The sequence below is a fragment of the Monodon monoceros genome, unplaced genomic scaffold (genome assembly GCF_005190385.1).
Source record: "Monodon monoceros isolate NGI ecotype Baffin Bay Population unplaced genomic scaffold, NGI_Narwhal_1 Super_Scaffold_13, whole genome shotgun sequence".
NCBI lineage: Eukaryota > Metazoa > Chordata > Mammalia > Artiodactyla > Monodontidae > Monodon > Monodon monoceros.
Window position 1 is genome coordinate 48,816,344 of NW_021703769.1, and position 22,823 is coordinate 48,839,166.

General features: G+C 63.9%; 2 protein-coding genes across 9 annotated transcripts; both read left to right on the forward strand.

The window, feature by feature from the left end:
- The first annotated feature begins 23 nt into the window (after window positions 1–23).
- Window positions 24–16,490, forward strand: WDR90 (WD repeat domain 90). The gene is given in 44 exon segments (XM_029221438.1): window positions 24–140; window positions 637–728; window positions 858–1,034; window positions 1,124–1,232; window positions 1,445–1,606; window positions 1,865–1,979; window positions 2,068–2,135; window positions 2,515–2,612; window positions 2,690–2,908; window positions 3,047–3,109; window positions 3,373–3,441; window positions 4,085–4,195; window positions 4,265–4,410; window positions 4,481–4,538; window positions 4,984–5,102; window positions 5,195–5,338; window positions 5,441–5,571; window positions 5,642–5,758; window positions 6,088–6,323; window positions 6,530–6,669; window positions 6,876–7,006; window positions 7,530–7,660; window positions 7,950–8,111; window positions 8,311–8,439; window positions 8,622–8,752; window positions 8,840–8,880; window positions 9,072–9,251; window positions 9,253–9,507; window positions 9,592–9,681; window positions 9,811–9,908; window positions 10,481–10,583; window positions 10,811–10,932; window positions 11,105–11,264; window positions 11,359–11,549; window positions 11,638–11,806; window positions 11,947–12,058; window positions 12,215–12,386; window positions 14,392–14,514; window positions 14,666–14,840; window positions 14,949–15,079; window positions 15,188–15,331; window positions 15,402–15,521; window positions 15,635–15,719; window positions 16,013–16,490. Coding segments are annotated over 44 exon segments (5,715 nt in total). The 5' UTR covers window positions 24–112; the 3' UTR covers window positions 16,171–16,490.
- Window positions 16,491–16,691: 201 nt separating this feature from the next.
- Window positions 16,692–22,314, forward strand: RHOT2 (ras homolog family member T2). Of its 8 annotated transcripts, XM_029221672.1 has the most exons (19): window positions 16,707–16,814; window positions 16,934–16,992; window positions 17,091–17,172; window positions 17,255–17,298; window positions 18,210–18,263; window positions 18,751–18,803; window positions 18,882–18,990; window positions 19,086–19,187; window positions 19,260–19,358; window positions 19,487–19,595; window positions 19,690–19,810; window positions 20,014–20,098; window positions 20,175–20,317; window positions 20,401–20,501; window positions 20,587–20,717; window positions 20,814–20,894; window positions 21,006–21,128; window positions 21,220–21,422; window positions 21,705–22,314. In XM_029221672.1, the coding sequence occupies exons 1-19, from the start codon at window positions 16,778–16,780 to the stop codon at window positions 21,829–21,831; spliced, it is 1,863 nt and encodes a 620-aa protein (XP_029077505.1). In that variant the 5' UTR covers window positions 16,707–16,777; the 3' UTR covers window positions 21,832–22,314. The 8 variants fall into 8 exon arrangements, with proteins under 8 accessions (XP_029077506.1, XP_029077507.1, XP_029077505.1 ...); XM_029221670.1 differs by having other exon boundaries at window positions 19,086–19,358; XM_029221669.1 differs by having other exon boundaries at window positions 21,220–22,314.
- Window positions 22,315–22,823: the final 509 nt, after the last annotated feature.

Consider the following 22,823-nt stretch of genomic DNA (forward strand, 5'->3'; position numbering starts at 1 on the left):
CTCCCAGAGGGAATCAGGAACCTTCTCGGATCCCACAGCTGGTGGCGCTAGAGTACCCCCAGGGGATCCCAGCTTGGGAGTGGCCGCAGAGGCCTGGGGCCGGAGGCTCTTTATGCCCTGGGGCACGACAGCAGAGAAGAGTAAGTGGTCGGGCAAGGTTTTGGGGCGCCCCGAGAAACAGCTGGTGAGGTGGGGGGTCCAGACGCCCAGCGCGGTCACTCACCAGGCCCCGCCCCATCGCGCGGTCACGTGTCAGGCCCCCCACCCTGAAGCGCGATCACGTGCCCTGCCGCCGTGACGGCGGAAGTGGCGTTGTTGCCAGGCGGCCGTTGCTAGGCGCGCACTGCGTGCTCTGCGTGGGGCGCGCGGTGGCCGAGGCGGGAAGCGCGAGCGGCGGCGCCATGGCCGGAGGTAGCGGCGCGCGGCGGGAGGGCCGGGGGCTCGGGTCCCGGGGCCGGGCGCCGGGGTGTGGGGCCCGAGATCCGGCGCCGCCGCGGACTGGTTGGTGCTGAGATTCGCCAGGAGCCCAGTCCGCGCGCTGCGCTGGCTGTCACAGCTGGGGAGCGCGCAGACCCTGCCCCGGCCCCTCCCTAGACCCGCGGTGAGTCTGGCACCTCACCCCCCCGTGTCCCCCAGTGTGGCAGCAGCCGTTCCTCAACGTCTTCAGACACTTCAAGGTGGACGAGTGGAAGCGGTCCTCTAAAGAGGGCGACGTGGCCGTCGTGACGGTAAGTGGGCCGGGGCACTTGGCAGCAGGAGCGGCGGCCTCTCCTCTGTCTCCTGGGCCGCTTTGCTGCAGCCCTCCTGGCGCTCCGTGGGGCTGAGCAGGACGCCACGCCTCCCGTGTCTCTCTGCAGGACAAGACCCTCAAGTGCACGGTGTACCGCGTGCGGGGCCCTGTCTCTGCTGGCAATTACATCCAGCTCCCCAAAACCAGCACCCAGTCCCTGGGGCTGACCGGACGCTACCTGTACGTGCTCTTTCGGCCCCTGCCCGCCAAGCATTTCGTCATTCACCTGGACCTGTGTACCGAGGTTACAAGCTGGAGAGCGGGAGCTGCCGGTGGGGGCCCTGCACTCCTGATGCAGTTTCCTCTTCTCACGGCCATGCTGTATACCCACAGGGCAGCCAGGTCATCCGAGTGTCATTCTCCAACTTCTTCAAGGAGTTCAAGTCCACAGCCACATGGCTTCAGTTCCCTTTCATCTGTGAGACTGGGACACCCAGGAAAGGTAACATGGAGATGAGGTGTGAACGGGTCACAGATGGTCTGGGAGAGGCAGGCAGCCAGAAGGCTCAGTGGGGAGGCAGGCCAGGGACAGCCTGGGTGGAGGGGCACGTGGCTGTGGCCATGAGAGTGGGGACAGGCTGAGGACAGAGAGTGCTGTGGGCCAGTTGGTGAGGGTAGGCTCTGACCTTTGCTCCTGTTCTGCACACCTGGCAGATGTGGGCTCCCCTGGTGCCCGCTGGACCTGCCTGCAGCTCGACCTGCACGACATTCTCCTGGTCTACCTGAACCGACGCTACAGTCACCTCAAGAGCATCAGGCTGTGTGCTAGCCTGCTGGTCAGGAACCTCTACACCAGTGACCTGTGCTTTGATCCCGGTGAGGGCTAAAGGTGTGCTTAGCTTGCAGCCCACCTGCTCTAACTCCCTGTGTGCTGGCCTCCACACCCTACCTGGCACTTGGTGAAAATGCCCATGCTGTACCATCTTTGAGCTTCCCAGCTCCCAAGGCAGCCACTGGGGGAGGGGGTGGCGGGGCTGGTGGCCAGGCAGTACCCTCCTGGCTGGTACCTGGTGTTGTCTTGTCTGGGCTGGGAGAGGGAGCTGGGTGGGCTTCCTTGGACTCTGCTCTTCGTAGCTGTCACTGTCGCTGAAGCCCGGTGTGCAAAACCGCCCATCACCCCCATACCTCGAGAAATGGCATTCCCGGTGCCGAAAGGGGAGAGCTGGCACGACCACTATGTCCACATCCGGTGAGCAGCTCTGCCTGTCATGAGGGCGGCCGGGTGGGGGGATGGCAGGGCCGCCCCTGGAAGCTGACTGTCCTTCCACCCCGTCAAGGTTTCCAAGCGACAGCTCAAAAACACCCTCCGAGGCAGTTCAGAAGAGCTGTTCCCCTTCTGAGGCAGGTGGGCCTGTGGGACCAGCGGTGACCCAGGTTCAGGCCTGAAGGGCCCATGGAGCTCGGCGGGAGAGGGGGGCCTGATGCTGCATCTGGGGAGGTGAATGCAGCAACATGATGCCTGCAAGGGTGAGGGGAGGCTGTCTCGAGGCCCCAGACCCAGTGTGGGAGGTTCCGACTAGGGTGCCTGGTGGCTTCAAGCTTTCCAACTGGGAAGGGGTGCCGGGGCCCACGGTAGGGTAGGCTGCAGCTGTTGTTGTGGCTTCCCTCCTGCAGAGTGGGCAAGGCCAGGGCCCACTGCTGACCCCTGCCCAGTGCCTTGTGGCCACGTCCTCACAGGCTTGTCTGCACTCTGCTCAGTGGGTTCTTCTCAATTGCAATCTTAGCGGGGCCTGTGCTGCGGCTTCTCCCTCACCCAGCGGCCTTCAGCAAGCCTGTTCAGGACAGCCTGGCCCTCATGGTCCAGAAGCATGGCCCCACAGCCGTGAGTGCCCTGTGCCCTCGGAGATGGGGCTGAGGGTGGTGGCCACAGGGTGCTAACCGGCACTTGTCCTCCTGAAGTCCCGCCAGGCCCTCCCTGTGCCCAGGCCCCTTCCAGAAGTCAGCGTGTCCTGTGAACGCTCCGAGGTCTCTAGTGTGGGTGGACCCAGTGGCCGTAGCCAGGAGCCCTTGGCCTGGGTGGAGGCCACTGACAAGCACGTGGCCAGTGACAGCCTTCACGTGTCTGTGTATCAGACGACTATGGAGCCCACGGCCCCAGAGGATGCATCCCCACAAGAGGTGAGTGCTTTTCCCAAGGAAGGTGGGGCTGGACTGTGCCACCGAGGGGGGTGGGATGTGGACGAGTTGTGGGTGGAGGGCTGCTGGGCCTCTGTCCACTGGGAACATGCGTGGGGCAGATGGTCCCTTCCCATCTAGTCTCCTGGCAGAAAGCAGAACCAACAGGAGGTGGCTTTGGGCAAGAATCGTTTTCAACAAAGAGTAAGGAGGGGGCTGGTGCCCTGACCCCAGCCCCAGTGGTTTGGTGGGGGGCGGGCTCAGGCTCCAGGCAGGCGCAGGACTGGGGTACCTGGAGGGTCTAGCAATGTGATTGGAATTCTGGTTTCCTGCCATAGAGCAGCTGGCAGAAGGCACTAGAACCAGGTGGCTTTCTTGGGAGGCAGGCACCATCTCTGGGTGGGGCAGCCCTGGTGGGACAGGAGCCTTGCCACTTCGGGGTCTCACTGTGAGTTTGCCTATTTCAGAGCTTCCTCCCGGATCCGGTCCTGAGGCTCAAGGGGGTCATCGGCTTTGGGGGTCACAGCACCAAATGGGTGAGGGGTCCTCTGTTCTTGCTGGGTCATGCAAGTGTCAGATACACAGAGGGGACAGTGGGCACACCCCGTGTTTCCCTGAGGTGGCTGTGTGGACAGCCGAGCTCCCCCAGGCGTCGGGTCCCTTCACCGCTGCGGACGCCCAGCCCTGCCCGCATCCTCACACGCTCGGTGCTTCCTTGACGTGATGACATCCCGTCGCAGGCGTCCCTTTGTGTCGTGAACACCAGCCGGGTCAGTGCTGGTCCATTCGCTCAAGCTTCCAGAGACCTGAGAGCCCTTGCTCACCCTTTAAAGCTTTGATGCGTGTCGTCCAGCCGAGTGGGGCCGGGTATGGGCGAGACTTGTGGGACCCTGCAGGAACAGCAGCAGGAGAGGAGGCTGTGTGCTCGCCAGGCCTTCCAGGACACGAACTCCGAGTCTTTGTGGCCTCTCTGGCCTTTTGTCACCTGAATCCCAAAGTTTCTTGTGTTGCAGGCAGGGCTTAGAGGAAGCCCTGCCCTTGCGCATGTGCACCCGAGTTCTTTCTGTTCTTTTGGCACGTGCATCCCATTGACTCCTGTGTGTGGGGCTCGGGGGAGTGCTGGGGTGGGGGGACGAAGCCGACCAGTCTGTGACCTCAGCCTCCGGCCCCTGTGCACAGGCCCTGTGGACCCGGGATGGGGCCGCCGTCGTGTACCCTTGCCACGCGGTCATCGTTGTCCTGTGTGTCAACACTCGGGAGCAGCGTCTCTTCCTTGGCCACACAGACAAGGTGGGCACCCTGGCCCAGGGGTGGCTTGTTCTGCAGGCACACACCCTCCCTCACCCTGCTGCCCCCCAGGTCTCTGCCCTGGCGCTGGACGGGAGCGGTTCCCTGCTGGCCTCAGCCCAGGCACGGCCCCACAGCATGCTGCGTCTCTGGGACTTCCAGACCGGGGAGTGCCTGTCCCTGTTCCAGAGCCCAGTCCACACCGTCTGCTCCCTCAGGTGGGTGCAGGGTCTCCGAGGGGGGTGGGGGCTGCGCCTGCAACACTGACCTCCGCCTCTCCATCTGCAGCTTCTCTGACAGTGGGGAGGTGCTCTGTGGTGTCGGCAAGGACCGCCACGGGCGGATGGTAAGCAGGCCAGGCCGGGGGAGGTGGAGCGGCCCATCCTGGGGTGCAGGCAGGCAGCAAGGGTCCCCGCAGGCCTCCCCCAGCCCCGCCGGGCATCACTGCGCTATACTTGCCACAGAGTGTCTGTTTCACTCCCTCGTGGATGGAGCTGACCTTTGACTGACCGGCCTCACTCTCTTCAGTGGCAAGTCCCCCATGCCTGAGCTGGGCGAGTTTAACATGACAGCATCTCTGAAGTTGGGTGCTTCACCCGGGGCCTCTCCTCCACTCGTGGTTGTGTCTCCTGCTCCTTTCTGCATACACATGTCTGTGGAAACCCCGGGTGGGCACATGTAGGTTCCTCCGGGCCACAGGGGCCAACTTTCCCACCCCCTGCAGCCCAACGCGCCTGCTTCTGTGGGAGAGGCCAGGCAGGTGGTGGGTGCTCAGAGCGGACTTGTTGCAGACTGTGGTGGTGTGGGGCACGGCCCAGGTGGGGCGAGGTGGAGAGGCCGTCATCCTCACGAAGGTGCACAGCGACGTTGACATCCAGGCATTCGAGGTGGCCTTTTTCGATGAAACCAGGTGAGTGGCTGCCCGCCTGCCCATCCTCCGTGCTGGGACCAGCGAGTTGTGAGCTGGCCCCTCCTCCCTGGCTCACCTCCTACCCCTCGCAGGATGGCATCGTGCGGGCGGGGCAGCGTGCGGCTGTGGCGGCTGCGAGGTGGGGGGCTGCGCTCCTGCCCTGTGGACCTGGGGGAGCACCACGCGCTGGAGTTCACTGACCTGGCCTTCAGGCAGGCCCAGGATGGCCATACACTGTGAGCCCCACCCTCCCTCCCCTAATGGCCAGGGCCCGCCCATTCCTTGCCCCGCCCCTCGGTCTCTCCGCCTTCGTTTGTTACCTCTGCCTCTCTGGGCAGCTACGTCTGCAGCCGTAGCGGCCACATCCTGGAGATTGACCACCAGCGCATGGCTGTGCGGTGCGCTCGCCGCCTCCTGCCTACACGGACCCCCGGTGGCCTCCTCCCACAGAAGCAGACCTTCAGTTCAGGTAGGTGGGCCCTGCTGTGTTGGGAGGAGCGGCCCTGACGCTTTGGGCTGACCGTGCCTCCCCCACCCAGGCCCCGGCATCGCCATCAGCAGCCTCAGCATCTCCCAGGCCAAGTGTGCCGTGGGCTCCGAGGACGGCTACCTGCGCCTCTGGCCCCTGGACTTCTCTTCTGTGCTCCTGGAGGCAGGTGGGGCCTTGACATCACCTTGCCACCAGGGTTGCCGCAGGAGGGCCGTGTCCCTGGGCTGGACGGCAGTCATGGGGCTCCAAGGGGCTGTGTCCTGAGCTGGGGTCCACCGTTGCTGAGCCCAGGGGTGGGTGGTCACAGGGGAGGCACCTGTTGTAGCTCACAGGGAGATGGGGCTCCAGGCAGCAGGGAAGCGCATTTCTCAGTGTCCTGGGCAGAGCGGCTGGGCACAGGCACAGCATGGATATGGTCAGCCTGCCCCAGTTGGCCCAGGTGCCAGGCCCACCCCACTACAGGCCTGGGCGGTCACCGACCCACCCTGCCTGCAGAGCATGAGGGCCCCATCAGCTCCGTCTGCGTCAGCCCTGACGGCCTGCGTGTGCTGTCCACCACCTCCTCGGGCCACCTGGGTTTCCTGGACATCCTGTCCCGGGAGTACAGCATGCTGGTGCGCTCCCACGCCGCCCCGGTGCTGGCCGTTGCCACTGAGTGCAGCCGGGGACAGCTGGCCACTGTGTCCCAGGACCACACTGTCCGCATCTGGGACCTAGCGACCCTGCAGCAGGTGGGGTGTGGCCGGAGGGAAGCCAGCCAGGAGGGAGGGACTGGAGGGCCGCAGGCCATACTGAGGCCCGGTGGGTGGGGCCCTGAGTCCTTCTGCCTGTGTCTGGGGCCTGAAGGTTCAAGGCATTTGGAGAGAGACTGGCTCTCGGGCCTTGTGGCCAGCTGGTTGCCCCAGCCTGTCCGCCCTCACATGGCCCTGTCCTCCAGCTGTACGACTTCGCGTCTCCGGAGGAGGCCCCGTGTGCTGTCGCCTTCCACCCTACCCAGCCCACCTTCTTCTGTGGCTTTAGCAGTGGGGCCGTCCGCTCCTTCAGCCTGGAGACCACCAAGGTCCTAGTGGAGCACAGGTGGGTGGTCAGCCGGCTCTGGCCCCACAGACGATCGAGGTGGAAGCTCCAGTGGTTTGTGGGTCCCCTGGGGAGTGTGGGAGATCGGGCAGTGCGGGGGAGGGCCGTCTACTGGAAGCCCCGCCCTCTGCTGCCCCTCCGGGATTCTGCAGGAGGTCTGGGACGGTGCAGCTCAGGGGCAAGGCAACGGCGTCTTGTGTGTGCAGGTGTCACCGCGGAGCCATCACCGGCCTGGCCGCCAGCCCCGACGGCAGCCTCCTGTTCAGCTCCTGCTCTCGGGGCTCCCTGGCCCAGTACCATAGCAGCGCGCCCCAGTGCCGCATCCTTCGTGTGACAGGTCAGGCCCCCAGGCCCAGCCCCAGCCCCACTCTGGCCTCCCAGCCATCCCCTGGTCAGGTCCCTGCGGGGATGGGGGTATGTGTCGTCCCCGATCGTGGTACTGCGTTCTACAGTCGCACTACTGAGACCCCCAGAGCCAAGTGTGGTTTTAGGACTCACCAGCCCCCCGAGATTGAAGGTCAGTGAGAGTCTGTGCCCACCCTTCCCCAGGAGGAAGTGAGTACCTGAAGCCTGAGCACCAGGCCAGCAGGGGAGTCGGCCCCCTCCCATGGCCACTGTAACTCGGGCCAGCCAGATGGTCACTTGGTGGTCACTCTGGGAGAGCCACCAGATTTCCTGGCAGTCCGTGGTGCCCACTGGTGTCTTGGTGCCCTCACATCCAGGCCCCATGGGCTGGCTGCTGTGGGATCTGCCCAGCCCAGGCTGGTGTTTTCCACAACAGTAGGTCTCTGACCAGTGTCTGTTCTGGTGCCCCACCCCTACCCTGACCCAGCTGACTGCCTGTCCCCATATGCCGGCAGCTAACGTGGTGTGCCAGGAGGCCTGCCCGAGCCCCAGTGCCCTGGTGGTCAGTGGGGACAGCCACTTGCTGGCCTTTGTGGGTCCCTCCAAGTACACGGTGACCGTCATGGACACAACCTCACTGGATGAGGTGAGTCAACTGGAACCCTCCCTGTGTGCAGTGAGAGTGGAGTCACGCCAGTTTGGCCCACAGACCCCGTGGGCACCCTGACCCTGGCAGCTGCGTGTTTCCCTGGGTGGGAGGCCGTGCTCATTTCAGAAAGGACTTGGGCCCTGCGCCCCTCATGGCACAGAGGACATGTGAGCTGTGGGCAGCCTGCCGGATGGGTGCCCAAGGCCGTCCACGGCCCGGGCCCCAGCTCTGGGGGCTCGAGCTCTGGCCGGAGGTCATGGTGAGGACACTTGCTGCTCTCCGTCAGCTGCTGAGGGTTGACATCAGGACTCTGGACCTGGCTGGCAGCCGCCTGGACTCAGCTGTGGCCGTCTGCTTTGGCCCTGCACCCCCTGGCCACTTGCTGGTGTCCACGTCCTCTAACATGGTTGCAGTGGTAGATGCCACGTCAGGCCGCTTGGTCCGGGAGGTGAGCCCAAGACTGCGGCTGGTGGCCTGGCCTCCCCCGCCTTCCCAGCTCCGGCCTTGCTGCCCACAGTGCCCAGAGGAGGGGAGGCCCTGGGCCGCTTGCTGCTCCCTAGAGGTTGTGTTCTGTGAGAAGGGGGCTCCCCCAACTGGTGGTCCTGTGTGCTCTGACTTTTTCCCTCAGCAATCACCCTCTCTCACAGCTGTCCTGTGTCCCCCCTGCGGCCTGCTCTGTCCTAGCTCTCAGCGGGGATGGCCGTTTTCTGCTCACAGCCGCCGACCGGGCCATCAAGGTGTGGGACTACTCAGCACAGGCCGGCCCTGGCTGCCAGGTGTGTGCCCTGGGCGGGCGCACAGCGGGTAAGAAGGAGGGTGGAGGACAGTCCCTGAGGTTCCCCCGTGCCTGCTGGGGCCTGACACTGCACGAGGTCCGCTTGGTCAGTTTGCAGTCTGGTGGCCAGGTGTCTCCAGCTGTGCCTCAGTGGTCTCTATATTGCCACACTGCTGCCCTCAGGTGTACATCGGCCACTCAGAACCTGTGCGGGCCGTGGCTTTCACCCCCGACCAGCAGCAGCTCCTTAGTGTGGGAGACGCCATCTTTCTCTGGGACGTTCTGGCGCCCTCTGAGAAGTCCCCTCCAGGAAGGCAAGTTCCTGCCCTCAACATGCATCTGCCAGGCCTCCCTCTGCACCCCTTCGCCCCACCCGACCATCTCTTTTGTCACCTCTGCAGTGTCCAAGGCTCTCCTGGGGCGCCCACAACCTGCGAAGCTGGTGAGTGGTCCCAGCGCACTGGCAGGCTCCATGGTGATGTCTGGTGCTGGCACTGTAACCGCTGTGGGTGCACAGCGCTGTTCTTTTCCTGGGGGTCCCGATGCAGAGCTGGTTGGGCGTGAGGGGCTGGGAACGCCTCCTGCTCTGCCCTCCCCAGGCCCTGAGCTCAGCCGAGCTCCTTCCGTCCTCAGGCCTGGGTACAAGACAGCTGGAGGACACGGTGTCCGGGGCCAGTGGGCTTCCCCGGCAGCAGGTGCCCATGCCATCCCAGGCGTCCCCACCCTGGCTGGACATCTGTGCCAGGCCCCCCAAGGACCATGATGGTGAGAGCAGGGGTCCTAGGAGGGCCTGGAGGGGATGTGTTCCTGGCTCCCATCCTGACATGCTTTGCTGCTCCTGGCCTGGGGGAGGGGCAAGGGCATGGGGGTGCTCTTCTCCCTCGTCTCACTGTCTCCCCACCCTCCTCAGGCGCTTTCTCCATGTCACATGAGAGCCGTGGCCCTGAGGGTCTCTGCCAGGCCTCAGGCCCACCTGTGCTGGTGCAGAAGGAGGCTGGCAGGGCCAGTGATGGGGCCATGGGGGGCCCCTGGGACCTTGGCAGGCCTCCCCACCCCCGTGGTTCGCCCAGTAAGCAGGGGAGGGGCAGCAGGGTGGGGCAGGGTCACTCATAACTGGACCAGGGCCCAGGTGCATGTACCACGTGGACTCCAGGTGGCCTAAGGACAGACCTGGCTGCCCCTGGCAGACAAGGGATGGTCACCTACAGGACAAATGGAGAGTCCAAGACCCCTGCTGGGCCAGGTGGGTGATGGGACGTGGCTCATCTGTACCGTTTGAACCCAAGCGTCTGACCAGCCAGGGCAGGGTGCCTGCAAGGAGGGTCACTGTGTGGTCCCTGGGGGTTCACAGCCTCATTCCCTTCCCTGACAGGTGCCTGCAGCACTGGAAGAGCCAGGGCCCAGCCCCCCACTCGCCAGGACTCCTATCGGCATTTCACAGCTCGCTACAAGGCCTCCCTGCTGTCCAAGGTTGGCTGGGTGGGGCATCCTCATAGCCCCTGCCACCAGTGGATATCCTGGAAGCCCAGGGGTCCAGGTGGCATGGCCCTGTGGTGTCTGGGGGACTCCTGCTCCCTGGTAGACACAGGCTCCCTGGCGTTTCCCTGGGGCAGCTCCCAGAGCTGACAGCAGCCCAGGCCTTGCTGGCAGTTGCCCCACGGGTCACCCCTCTGCCCTGAGCCCCATGCTCTCACCGGGCTGGTTTAGGTTCTCACTGTCACGCAGTGACTGGACCCAGGCGTGTCCTGCTGAGCCCACACACTCACTTCACTCCATGGTCCTGGCTCCCCTTCACCTCCCCCCTGGCAGGCGCCTCCCCATCTCCTCCTCCTGCCTCCCTGTCTGCATGCTGCATGCCAGGCTCCCAGCCCCGCTGGCCACCGCGTGCAGACTTTGGTGCCCACGTACCTGCCGTTTGCCTCCTCCCGGGAGCATGCATCTCCCAAGGCTCAGTCCCACGCCCGGCCTGATGGGCAGAGCTTGAGGTTGGGGGCCTGGGCCAGGTGGGCCGGTGCCAGCGTCTTGGGTTCACTTCCTCACAGGGCCTCTCCTTCCCTGCTGTCGGCGATGAGCGGCTGCACCTGAAGGCCGTCATGGGTTACAACGGGAACGGGCGCGCCAATCTGGTCTGGAGGCCAGACACAGGTGGGGGCCACGGCCCAGACGCTGCAGGGCGGGCTAAGTTCTGTCCATCCCTAGGTCAGGCCCCATGGAGGGGCCCGCAGGTGGTTTGGGCTGCAGGGCGGGCGTGTCCTCCTGGTGGCACTTCCTGCTGTGAGCAGGAGTTCTCCTTGGGGTGGGGTTGGGGGGTGTGGGCACGAGTGCCTGGGGCTGTGGGGCTGACGGGGCGGGCGCTTCCTCCCTGCCCACAGGCTTCTTCGCCTACACGTGTGGTCACCTGGTGGTGGTGGAGGACCTGCACTCTGGGGTCCAGCAGCACTGGCTTGGCCACCCTGAGGAGATCTCCACGCTGGCCCTCAGCCACAATGCCCAGGTGCCTGTCCTGCAGCCTGCCTTGAATGCCCAGGGCTGAGGTGTGCCTCGGAGCTGGGCTCCTTGAACTGCGTGCGGCTGGCTCTCGCTTCCAGAGCAGCCCTTTACACAGAGCGGGAACGGGCCCGTGGACTGCACCCTTCCTGCTGACCACCCACCTGCCTGCCCACCAGGTGCTGGCCTCTGCCTCAGGCCGAAGCAGCACTGCCTCCCGCTGCCAGATCCGTATCTGGGACGTGCCAGGGGGCTCCTGTCGGCAGCTCCTTTCTCACCACGACACTGCTGTCCAGGCCCTGGCTTTCTCACCAGACGACAGGCTTCTCGTCACGCTGGGTCAGCAGGGCGGGGGCAGACAGTGGTTTCCGGACTCCCCTGCCTGTCCTGGGAACCCTGGGCAGCTGACGTGGTCACTGTGCATCTCCCCCAGGGGACTATGGCGACCGCACCCTGGCCCTGTGGAGCATGGCCACCTACGAGCTTGTGTCCTCCACGTGCCTGCCAGAGCCAGTATACGGCATGGCCTTCAACCCCTGGGACGCTGGCGAGCTCGCCTGCGTGGGCCAGGGTGCCGTCACCCTGTGGCTTCTGCAGCAGCGTGGGGGCGACGTCAGCCTCCAGGTGCCAGGGTTCAGAGGAGGCTTTGGAGGATGGGGTCTGGCTGGACCCCAGGGCATCGCTGACCCACACTGTGCTCGTGTCCCTCCAGGTCCACCGAAAGCCCATCCCTGAGGAGGTGGGGGGGTGCGAGCTGACCTCCCTCTGCTACGGGACCACACCCCTGCTCTACTGCGGCTCCAGTGCTGGCCAGGTGTGTGTTTGGGACGTGTGTGCCGGCTGCTGCTTCCTGGCCTGGGAGGCGGACGACGGTGAGATCGGTGGGTGTCTGACGGAGCCCCCGTGGCTCTTGACAGCTTGGGGCTCGGTTCTCCCTGGGAGTCCCAGTGCTGGGGCGGTGGACACCGTCTTGAGTCCCAGGCATCTGGGGACGTGGCTTATGGCATCTCCTGTCCCCCAGGAGTGCTGCTGTGCTCGGGCGCGCGTCTGGTCAGTGGCAGCAACACCAGGCGGCTGCGCCTATGGGCCGTGGGGGCCGTACCAGAGCTGAGGCGCAAGGGCTCCGGGGCCAGGTGAGCGTCTACAGTGTGTCTGGGAGCTGGCACTCTGTTGCCAGCTGGGCCCGTCCCCCAGGGGACATGCTCGGGCAAGGCCAGGGCCCGTGGGCCAAACCACCTGGCTCCCTCGGCTCTCGCTGCTGCCACCCCTTTGACCCCTTGCTCCTCCAGGTCTAGCTCTGTGTTTATGGAGCGTGAGCTGACCCTTGATGGGGCTGTCGTGAGTGCAGTCTTCCACGAAAGCATGGACATGGGTGTGGTGGGCACTACAGCGGGCACGCTCTGGTACGTCAGCTGGGCTGAGGGCACAAGCACCCGCCTCGTCAGCGGCCACCAGAGCAAGGTGAGGCCGCTGGGCCACCGGCTTGCCGCCGAGGATTTCTGAGGGGATCCCAGCCCGCACAGGCCGGGCAGCTGCCATGCGCTCCCTCCGTCCCCGCCCCCCACCCCGGGTGCTCCCAGCCCAAGCGCAGCTGCGAGCGTCCAGGCGTTCCCAGGACCAGCTGCACCCCTGGAACCACGCGCCCCTCCCCGTGGGCATGGGGTCCATGCCGTGTCCACCTGCAGCAGCCCCAGGCCCTGTGGCCTTCTTGACCCTTCCTCTTTTCCGCCACTTTATTCTCTTGTAATTTACGTGTTGAAGAAAACTGGTCATCCACGCTGGAGTCTTCCACCACCGTTGGTGGACATGCTTCCCTGGGGTCCGAGGGGTCTGGAAGCCAGGCCAGGGTCTAGTCAGGGCCAGCCAGTCCCAACATTACTTCCTTCTGGGAGCGTTCTGTCTCCCACCAGTGATGCCCTTGTCTGGCGGCACGAGTTGTAGGTGGCCGTAGTCAGATCCCTCGTTCTTTCAGGAGAGAAGTGGCCTCTAGAGCTCTCAGATTTCCCGGGGCTGGGACAGGGCACAGGTAGATGAGTCTCTCCCTCGTGGACCAGGTCCCCCAGCAGCAGTCAATGTGTTACTTTCTGAGAGCTATTAAGGGCTGGTGGGTGGAAATGTGGGTCTGGCTTCCCCACCGTCACTTTCTCTTGATGCTCATGGAGTCCTGGCCTTGGCTGGTGGCAGGGTCTTCAAGTTGACTCCTGAGTCTTTTTTAAAAAAAATTCTACGTTCATTTGTTCAGGCGTAACAGTAGCCAACAAAGAAACTCTTGTGTGAGGTAGTAAGGGTTACATGTTTCCTTTTTCTTTGGTAATGGCTTTATGTCGAGGTATAATCTGTGGGCCACACACCCATGTAACATCAATGGATTTTGAAACATTTGCAGAACTGTGCAACACTGCAGTCACTTTCATCCCAGAAGGAAACCCCCCAGCCATTAAACACTCACCGCCCAGCCCCTGGCAGGCGCTCACCAACTCTGTGTCTGTCGGTTTGCCTGTTCTGGATGGTCCCTGTGAACAGAAACACACTCTGTGGTGCTTTCTATCTGCTTCTCTTACTGAGCATCGTGTTTTCAAGGTCCATCCGAGTTGTAGCGAGTGTCAGTGCTTCACGCCTATTTACTGCTAAATACGCTTCTGTGGTACAGATAGGATGAGTTTATCCACCCACCAGGGCATGAGCTCGAGGGTGCTGAGTTCTTGACCTGAGCTGGTGGTCACTGGTGGTCCCCCTCTTCTGTGGACCACAGGTGCTCCAGCCTCTCCCTCTGCAGCTCCGCCCAAGACCGGACTTGGCTGTTCCAGAGCCTGTGGACCCCTCCAGTGGGAAATGGGCTTAGAGGTCATGGTCTGAGGCCCAGAGGGGCCCATCACTTCTCAGCCAAACAGACCTAAATTATTATTTTTCTAAGATAAAATGCATCAGGAGTTTATACTTAACGCTTGGAATTCACATTCAGGACTCAGATATTTTGTTTTACCTCATTGGTGCACGGCCTGTCTCCTTTTTTTAATTTTTTTTTTTTTTCTGTCTCCTTTTTTTTACACCAGAGATCCTGACTCTGTGTAATCATACAACTGCTTTCTCCCTTGATACACATGACACACACACACACACGACAATCTCAGCCCCACCCCCCCTGCTGTGATGAGGCCCAGGAGTGGCCCCCCTGGGAGTCCCGTGTTCTAGGTTCTGTCAGGACAGTTCCTTCTGTGACGTCCCAGCAAGTGGATGGTCAAGTTCAACCGACTGGTGGGCTTCTTGCAATTTGGATTCCACCCAGGTCTAGTGTAGGGACACTTGGGAGGGAGGGAGGTCAGGACAGTTTCTTTGTGCCACATGGTGGGCCGGGGCCAGGTAGGTTCAAGGGGGAGATGGATGCTCTCATGAATGACCTGGCCATGCTGTGTTCCCTCTCCGCTTGAGGGCCATGGGCCTCAGGTAGGGTGGTGACTCCTCACAGGTGAACGAGGTGGTCTTCAGCCCCAGCGAGTCCCACTGTGCCACGTGCAGTGATGATGGGAGCGTGAGGGTGTGGAGCGTGGCCAGCATGGAGCTGCTGATCCAGTTCCAGGTGCTCAGCCAGGTACTCGGGGGGCGCCTGGGGCTGGGGTGCACGCCCGGGGCTCCGGCAGCCTCGTCCTCCCTCCAGCCTTGGTGTCTGTCTGTGGCCTTGGGCCTGGGCCCCTTCCCCCTCCCCAGGGGAGTGCTAATGTTTTCCCACCATGGGTCCCCAGAGCTGCCTCTGCCTGTCTTGGAGCCCCCCATCCTGCGAATGCCCAGAGCAGCAGTGGGTGGCAGCGGGCTACAGTGACGGCACGCTGCGGCTCTTCAGCATCCCCCTCATAGCGATGGAGCTCAAGATGCATCCCCACTCGGCTGCACTAACGGCCATCGCCTTCTCTGCTGATGGTGAGGCCGGGCTCACGGTGACAGCACGGCTTCTGCCTGGCCCAGGTCACACCTTTGGGCTGAGGGCTAGGGGCTCACGAGTAACAGCTTGGTCTCTGCCTCACCCAGGTCATACCATCCTCTCCGGAGACAGGGATGGGCTTGTGGCTGTGAGTCGCCCTCGCACGGGGATGACCTTCCGTGTGCTGAGTGACCATCGGGGAGCCCCGATCTGCACCATCCAGAGCACGAGAAGAGAGGTGAAGTAGCCTCATGAGCCTGCAGGGCCTGGCCTGAGCCGAGGGTGCTGGCAGGGAAGGGGATGGGAGAGCAGGGCAGGCGGCACCTACCAGCCTTGATGTCCCCAGTATGGAGACTTCGGGGCAGAGGGTGTGGACCTGTGGCTGGCTGCCAGCGGGGACCAGCAGGTCAGCGTTTGGGCCTCCAACTGGCTGCAGGACTGCTGTGAGCTCGTGGACTGGCTGAGCTTCCCAGCGCCCGCCCTCACGGAGGTAAGAGTCCCGGTGGCCCTGTGGGCGGGGTGCCCCCCCACCCTGCCACAATGTGCTGTGCCCTCCACAGGTTCCCAGCTGCCTGCCGCCCTCCCTCGCCGCCTTCTGCCCCTGGGATGAGGCGCTGCTGGTGTGTGCGGGCCTCAGCGTGCACCATGAGGTCGTCTTCTACAGCCTCTGCCAGAAGCAGGCACATGCACCCCTCCATGTGGTTCTGGGAGCCTGAGGGACCCGGGGCTGGGGAGGGACAGGTCTCGGGGCCACGGGAACCCCCACCCAGTGCCTCACGCTTGCTGTCTGCAGGTGATAGAGAAGATCCCACTGCCTTTCTTTGCTGTGTCCATGAGCCTGTCCCCTGGGGCCCACCTTATGGCCATTGGCTTCTCTGGTGAGTGCTGGTGTCTTGAGTGGGTCCCGGTGGGTACACCTGTGCCCCCACACTGAGCCGTACCCCTCGTCCCTGAAAGTGGGGTGAGGACACCTGCTCCAGCGGAGTCTTTCAGGTAGGGTCAGGAAATGAGGGGGGTGGGGTGCCAGGTTCCCCCAATGAGGCACTGGCCCCAGCTGGAGACAGAGCCAGGGTGGGTTGGAGGAACCCTGGGTCCTGGAACTATACAGACACAGGCACAGGGCCCACGGCACCCTACCTGTCCCAGCCCACCCGATGCTGTCCCCCAGCAGAGCGTGTGCTGAGGCTGGTGGACTGTACGTCGGGGGCCGTGCAGGACTTTGCTGGCCATGATGACTCGGTGCAGCTGTGCAGGTTTGCCCCATCTGCTCGGCTGCTCTTCACGGCGGCCCACAATGAGATACTGGTGTGGGAAGTTACAGGACACTGACCCCCAGTGGGGAGTGCGGGGTCAGGTGTTGCCCTGCTGGTCAGCCGGGCACCTGGCCTGGGCAGAGGCTCAGCTGAGAAGCTGGGTTGGCCGGGGGCCTTGTGCTGGGCCAGGATGGCTGGGTGGGCTTCACCCCTCCACACCCGGCTGCCCAGGAGTGTATGCAAATCATCAAGACCTTGAACGTGTATGAAGTGCTTATTGCCTCTTTTCCTTTGGGCTTTTGTTTCTACCTTGTACAGTTCAAATAAATGTGGGTGTTGCACTGAGGCATTGTCTCCTGGTCACTCCAGACTGCCTGAGCTCAGTTTCTGCCCAACCTCCAGAAGTCCTGCTCCCTGCCAGGGATCCTGACCCCTGCAGGAGCTGCGGGGGCGGGGCGGCACTGGGCAAAGACCCCGCCCCCCTGGCCGGCGCGGCGCCGGCAGTGCCCGGCGTGCCCACGCGGTGGCGCCGCCGGGCAGCTAGGCCGGTGTGGCCCGCCCGCCTCGCTAGGGCGGCTGCGCGGGCGGGGGCCGGAAGTGCGGGCGCAGCTACAGCGCGGGTCGGGGTCGTGGGTGGGGGCCGGGCCTGCACTGGGGTCGGACTGCAGCTCCCGGCGGCCAGCATGAAGCGGGACGTGCGCATCCTGCTGCTTGGCGAGGGTATGTAGGCTCCTGGGCCTGGGTCAGGCGGGGGTCGAGCCTGGTCGGGGATCTTGGGGCCGGGGTGGGGAGAGGCGCCGCGACCTTGGCCGCCGCGCTGACCGCGCCGCCCCGCGCAGCCCAGGTGGGGAAGACGTCGCTGATCCTGTCGCTGGTGGGCGAGGAGTTCCCCGAGGAGGTAAGGCCGAGCGCGCCCCCGCGCCCAAGAAGGGACCAGGTCCGGGCGCCGCCGCCCTCCGCCCTTCCCGGCTGTCCTCACGGCCGCGTCTGCCCCAGGTCCCTCCCCGGGCGGAAGAGATCACCATTCCCGCGGACGTCACCCCAGAGAAGGTGCCCACCCACATCGTGGATTACTCAGGTAGAGGGGACGCCCGCCCGCGGTTGCGCCCAGGAGCGGGCGTCTCCGGCAGGTCTGCAGTAGGGTCTCTTTTTCTACCCAGAGGCTGAGCAGACAGTCGAGGAGCTTCAGGACGAGATTCACAAGGTACAGTGGGTCCTGGGGAAGGGGGTGCTGGGCACGGGGGTCAGGGCTCAGGCCTTGGGGATATGGCTGCCCTGGCTTGATCGGCTTCAGCCTCTGAGGAATTGGATTAAGGTACCCAGAGTGTCCGCAGCCTCGCTAATTCTGTTGTGACCTGTTAGCACTGAGTGTCTTTGGGGTCCCTGTGATGCACTCTGCTGGGAGCCAGGAGGAAGGCCCATTCCTTCCTCTTGCATGCGTGGTTGGCCAGCCCACAGCTCTCCGTGCCTAGCCTTCCCTCTTCTGGTGGACCCTGGGGAGCAGTCTCCAAGTCCTTGAAAGTGATCCCTTGGACAACTCTGTGCCCAGCACCCCCATTCCCCACTCCTTAGTCCAGCCCACTGTCCTGGACCTCTGGGCTGCACCGGGTGTCATGACCAGGGCTGTGGGCTGCACAGCTAGCTCTCTGCTCTCTGCACAGGAGGACCTGTGCTTGGACCAAGCTTCTGGTGGGGGTGCTGCCCCTGCAGCATCTGCTGTGTCCTGGGGGTGCCACTGGGCAAGGGTACAGGCCGCAGCCACTGTGTTGCCATCATCCCCTACCTTGTGCTGTTGTCCTCCGTCTGCTGTTGCCTGTAGTGACCAGGGAGCGAAGGGCTGAGGCTGGGGCTGGGGAGTCAAGTTTAAGGGTGGCTGTGTCCTGAGCCCTCAGGGGACTCGCTGACCAGAGCTGCAGTACTGGGGCCTGGCATCTGCAGCAGAAGTGGGTAGGGAAGAGCTGGCCTGAGGTGTGCCTAGCCAACAGCCAGTGACTCGGCCTGGGAGCAGCTGGAAGGGTGGGCTCCCCCAGTCTCTGAGCCCTGTGCTGTCCAGCTTGTGAGTGGAGCAGGGAGCTTCAGATCCCACCATACAGTTCCTCTCCCTGTCCCCAACAGGCAAACGTGGTGTGCGTGGTGTATGACGTGTCTGAGGAGGCCACTATTGAGAAGGTGAGCAAGGGAACTCCCTGTCCATCCTAGCTTTCTGTCACTGGCGCCGAGCCTGGTCATCCACCTGTTCTCTGCACACACCACAGGCGGACGCTCAGTTGACCCGGGTTCTGGGCAACTTGCACCCGTGGCTGGCCCCACTGGGGAGCTTCACAGAGCCACCCTGGCCAGGGCCCCCAAAGCTCCCCCCGAGTTCCCATGACCCTGTCTCCCGCCGAGAGCGTGGATGGCCTTGCATCTGAATCTCTTAGGCCTGCGGGAGGAGTTGCTGATCTCAGGCCCTTTGTGGGTGTTTGGGAACTGCTAGGATCAGATGAGGTCCTACCTGCCCGCTGCTCTTCCCCACTGGTCTTGTTGCCAGTGGCCGTGACTTTGGCTCTCAGTGGCCCTCAGTCTCCCCCGTCTCTCCTCGAGCCAAGTGAGAGTTCCACATGGGGGCTGTGGGCCGGGCAGGCCCCCATTCTCATGGCCAGGTCTTACCTTTCAGATCCGAACCAAATGGATCCCGCTGGTGAATGGGGATACCAAGAGGGGGCCCAGGTAATAGGCAGGGCTCGGGGAGGGGGGCTGGGCCCCGCCAGCTCCCTGACCCCTGGTGACCGTGGGTCTCTCCCCCAGGGTCCCCATTATCCTGGTGGGCAACAAGTCGGACCTGAGGCCGGGGGGCTCCATGGAGGCTGTGCTGCCCATCATGAGCCAGTTCCCTGAGATCGAGACCTGTGTGGAGGTGAGCAGGCAGGGCCCCGGGGGTGCCAGGGCTGCAGAGGCGAGGACAGGGGGCCTCCCTGCCTCCCCCTCTGAGTCTGTTCCCACGTGCTCCAGTGCTCGGCGAAGAACCTGAAAAACATCTCAGAGCTGTTCTACTACGCACAGAAGGCCGTGCTGCACCCCACGGCCCCCCTCTATGACCCTGAGGCCAAGCAGGTGGGCCGAAGGCACCGGTGGGGAGGGCGAGCAGGAGGGAGTGGTGGGGGTGCTGAGCCGCTGTCCCCACAGTTGATGCCCGAGTGCGCCCAGGCCCTCACACGCATCTTCAGGCTCTCGGACCAGGACATGGACCAGGTGCTTAGTGACCAGGAGCTCAACGCTTTCCAGGTGCGCCCCCTTCTGTCTCCTGGCGGTACCCACCCTCCCAGCTGCAGCCACACCCCATGCCTTTGCTGCCCTTGTGACGGATGGAGAGGGCAGCTGGCTGACTAATGGCGACTTTCTCTCGGAAGCAGATGTCCTGCTTCGGGCACCCTCTTGCCCCGCAGGCCCTGGAGGACGTGAAGGTGGTGGTGAGCAAGAATGTGGCAGGAGGCGTGCGGGATGACCGGCTGACCCTGGATGGTGAGGCCCGACACTCTGCCTACATCGGGCGTGGGGTGTGGGGCAAGGCCGGGCTGTGCCTGGTGTTACTTCCTTTTCTGCTTCTCCTGAGCAGGCTTCCTTTTCTTGAACACGCTCTTCATCCAGCGAGGCCGCCACGAGACCACGTGGACCATCCTGAGGCGCTTTGGCTATGGTGACTCGCTTGAGCTGACGGCCAACTATCTCTGCCCACCGTGAGTGGTGTTTAGACTCAGGGCTTGCCTCCCATCTGTGTCGGATGGGGCCTGGGGCTCCTGGACCCTGTGCTGGGGGCCATCGGGGTGTCTCTCCCTGGCGGGGGGACTCTCTGCCTGCCTGGACGGCCTGTATTCGGAGGAGGTGCCCTGCGGAGCACAAGGAGGTGTGCACAGCCCCACCCCCATCCCGGCATCCGCAGGCTCCGTGTGCCTCCCGGATGCAGCACAGAGCTCAACCACCGCGGCTACCAGTTTGTGCAGAGGATGTTCGAGAAGCATGACCAGGTGAGGGCGCTGGGCCCCACTGAGCCCCACCTTGGCCTCCCGCCCGCACATGCCACCGCAGCTCCTCTGCCCGCAGGACCGGGATGGCGCCCTCTCGCCAGCAGAGCTGCAGAGCCTCTTCAGCGTGTTTCCTGCTGCTCCCTGGGGCCCCCAGCTCCCTCGCACGGTCCGCACCGAGGCCGGTCGGTTGCCCCTGCACGGGTATCTCTGCCAGTGGACGTAAGTGCAGCCCTCACCCACTGAGACATGGCCTCACCCTCTGCCCTGCTGTAACGCCACATCCTCACTTCTCCCTTCTCCAGTCTGGTGACCTACTTGGACGTCCAGCACTGTCTTGAGCACCTTGGCTACCTGGGCTTCCCCACCCTCTGCGAGCAGGATTCCCAGGCCCACGCCATCACAGGTGGGTGCCCGCTTCCACACCGGCCCCCAGCCAGTGCCTCCCCGGCAGCCCCTCCCTCATGTTCATCCTTGCTCCCTGCCCACAGTCACCCGGGAGAAGAGGCTGGACCAGGAGAAGGGACAAACGCAGAGAAACGTTTTCTTGTGCAAGGTGGTAGGGGCCCGCGGAGTGGGCAAGTCCTCCTTCCTGCAGGCTTTCCTTGGCCATGGCCTGGGGGTGAGTGTCCATGTGTGCCGTGCGTGGACCTGGGGGGCAGGGGTTCTGGAAAGAGTCCAAGCAGTGAGCTTCAGGGGCGTCCTTCCTCTGCACCAGGATGCTGGGGAGCCTGCCGGGGAGCCCTCTGCCTACACCATCGACACCGTGCAGGTCAACGGGCAGGAGAAGTACCTGATCGTGAGTGCGGGGTCCCCAGGGTAGGCCTAGAGCGTGCACGCTGAGGGAGCCGCCCAACGCAGCCCTGGGAGACCTAGCCTGTGCCCCTCTGAGGCCACCCTTTCTGTTCAGCTGTGTGAGGTGGGTGCAGACAGCCTCCTGACCGCCTCGGCCGACGCCACCTGTGACATCGCCTGCTTGATGTTTGACAGCAGCCACCCCAGGTCCTTCTCGCTGTGCGCCAGTGTCTACAAGGCAAGGTCCCGCCCACCCTGGGGGCCCTGCTGCATAGCAGGGCTGTGGGCAGGTGTCCCCCAGCACACTCACATGGCCCCTCCCCCTGCAGCGCCACTACATGGACAGGCAGACCCCCTGCCTCTTCGTCTCCTCCAAGGCTGACTTGCCTGAAGGCGTCTTGCTGCCTGGTCTGTCTCCGACTGAGTTCTGCCGTAGGCACCGGCTGCCCGCCCCCGCCCTGTTCTCTTGTGCCGGCCCAGCTGAGCCCCGCGCGGCCATCTTTACCCGGCTCGCCACCATGGCTGCCTTCCCGTGGGTACCAGGATCGAAGCCCCTGTGTGGCAGACCCCTCCCTGTCCCAGGAGAGTGGCACAGCTGTGGTGTCAGGACTGGAGTCAGTCAAGGTTGCAGGGTGGGCCTTGGTGCCCGTGCTGATGCTCAGGCGGGGCCCTCGGGGCCTGGCCTCACAGGCTGCCCTCTAGTCTGGGGGTACTGCCATGCTGGGCACTGACACAAAGCAGCTGAGTGGGGCTCTGGGACTTTGTAGGAGACGGAGGTGGGGTTACAGCAGCAAGACTCCCCTCTCTCCTGCAGACACCTTGTCCACGGGGAGCTGCACGCCACCTCCTTCTGGCTCCGGGTGGCGCTGGGGGCCGTCGGGGCTGCCGTTGCTGCCGTTCTCAGCTTCTCACTCTACAGGGTCTTGGTGAAGAGCCGATGAGGTCCCAGACCCCACAGTCTGATCTCAGGGTGCTGGTGTGGGGCCACTTGCTTGGTGGGGGATGGAGACCCTCTCAACTTTCCTCCTGAGGACAGTCCACCTGCTGCCCCACCCCTGCCTCAGCCCCGAGGGTGACCCTGGCTCCCAGCAGCCTGTGTCCGGCCTTGCTGCAGGTGCCGGGCATGACCCTCTTCTGTGGGCATCATGTGTTGGAGGGACCGGGAGGTGTGGGTGAGGAAGTCAGTGACCCCAGACCCGAATTCTCAGGGCTCCACTCCTCCTTCCTGGTCCCATGTGGCCAGAGGGTATGAAGGGGGTAAGAGGGCAGAGCTTTGGGCCAAAGGCAGGGGCGTGGAGGCAAGAAATGGCTGGACCATTGTGCGCGCCCCCACCCCCCAATCTGAAGACAGGTCCAGGGCTGTGCCTCTCACAGAAGATATGAGATTGGGTTTCCTGATTAAACTTCACTTGTGTCTTTTACATATTGGGTCCTGCTTTCTGAGGATGACTTCTTGAATTAACTAAAACGTGTCTGTGGTCTGGGTGTGGGCTGGGAATGTTACTCCTGACCCCCCCCCCCCCCCGCCTCCTCTCTGGGTCACCATCCTGAGGTCTCAGGCCAGGGTAAGGACCAATTATGGCCCAGCCGCAGCCTCAGGGCCTTTAGGTCCATTGAGGTCCATGCTGGCCTGAGGGTGAGAGGCTGGAGGGGGCCTGATACCTGAGGACCCCCCTCATGTGACCCTTCCCCACAGCCAGGTGTATTCACTACCCAAGCCTCAACATCCTGTCAGGTTGGCTGAGGTGTGCTGAGGATCTGGGGTTTTGGGATGTGCTGAAATGTCCTGGTGTGCCAGGTGGCCCTGGTCTGGGGGAGCTGCCGTTTCTCACACCCCACCCAGAGGCCTCTGCCCCTCCCACTGGGCAGGAGACAGCCAGAGCTCCAGCCTAAGGACAAGGGGACAGAGAGCCTTTCTTGGGCTGAGGAGGGG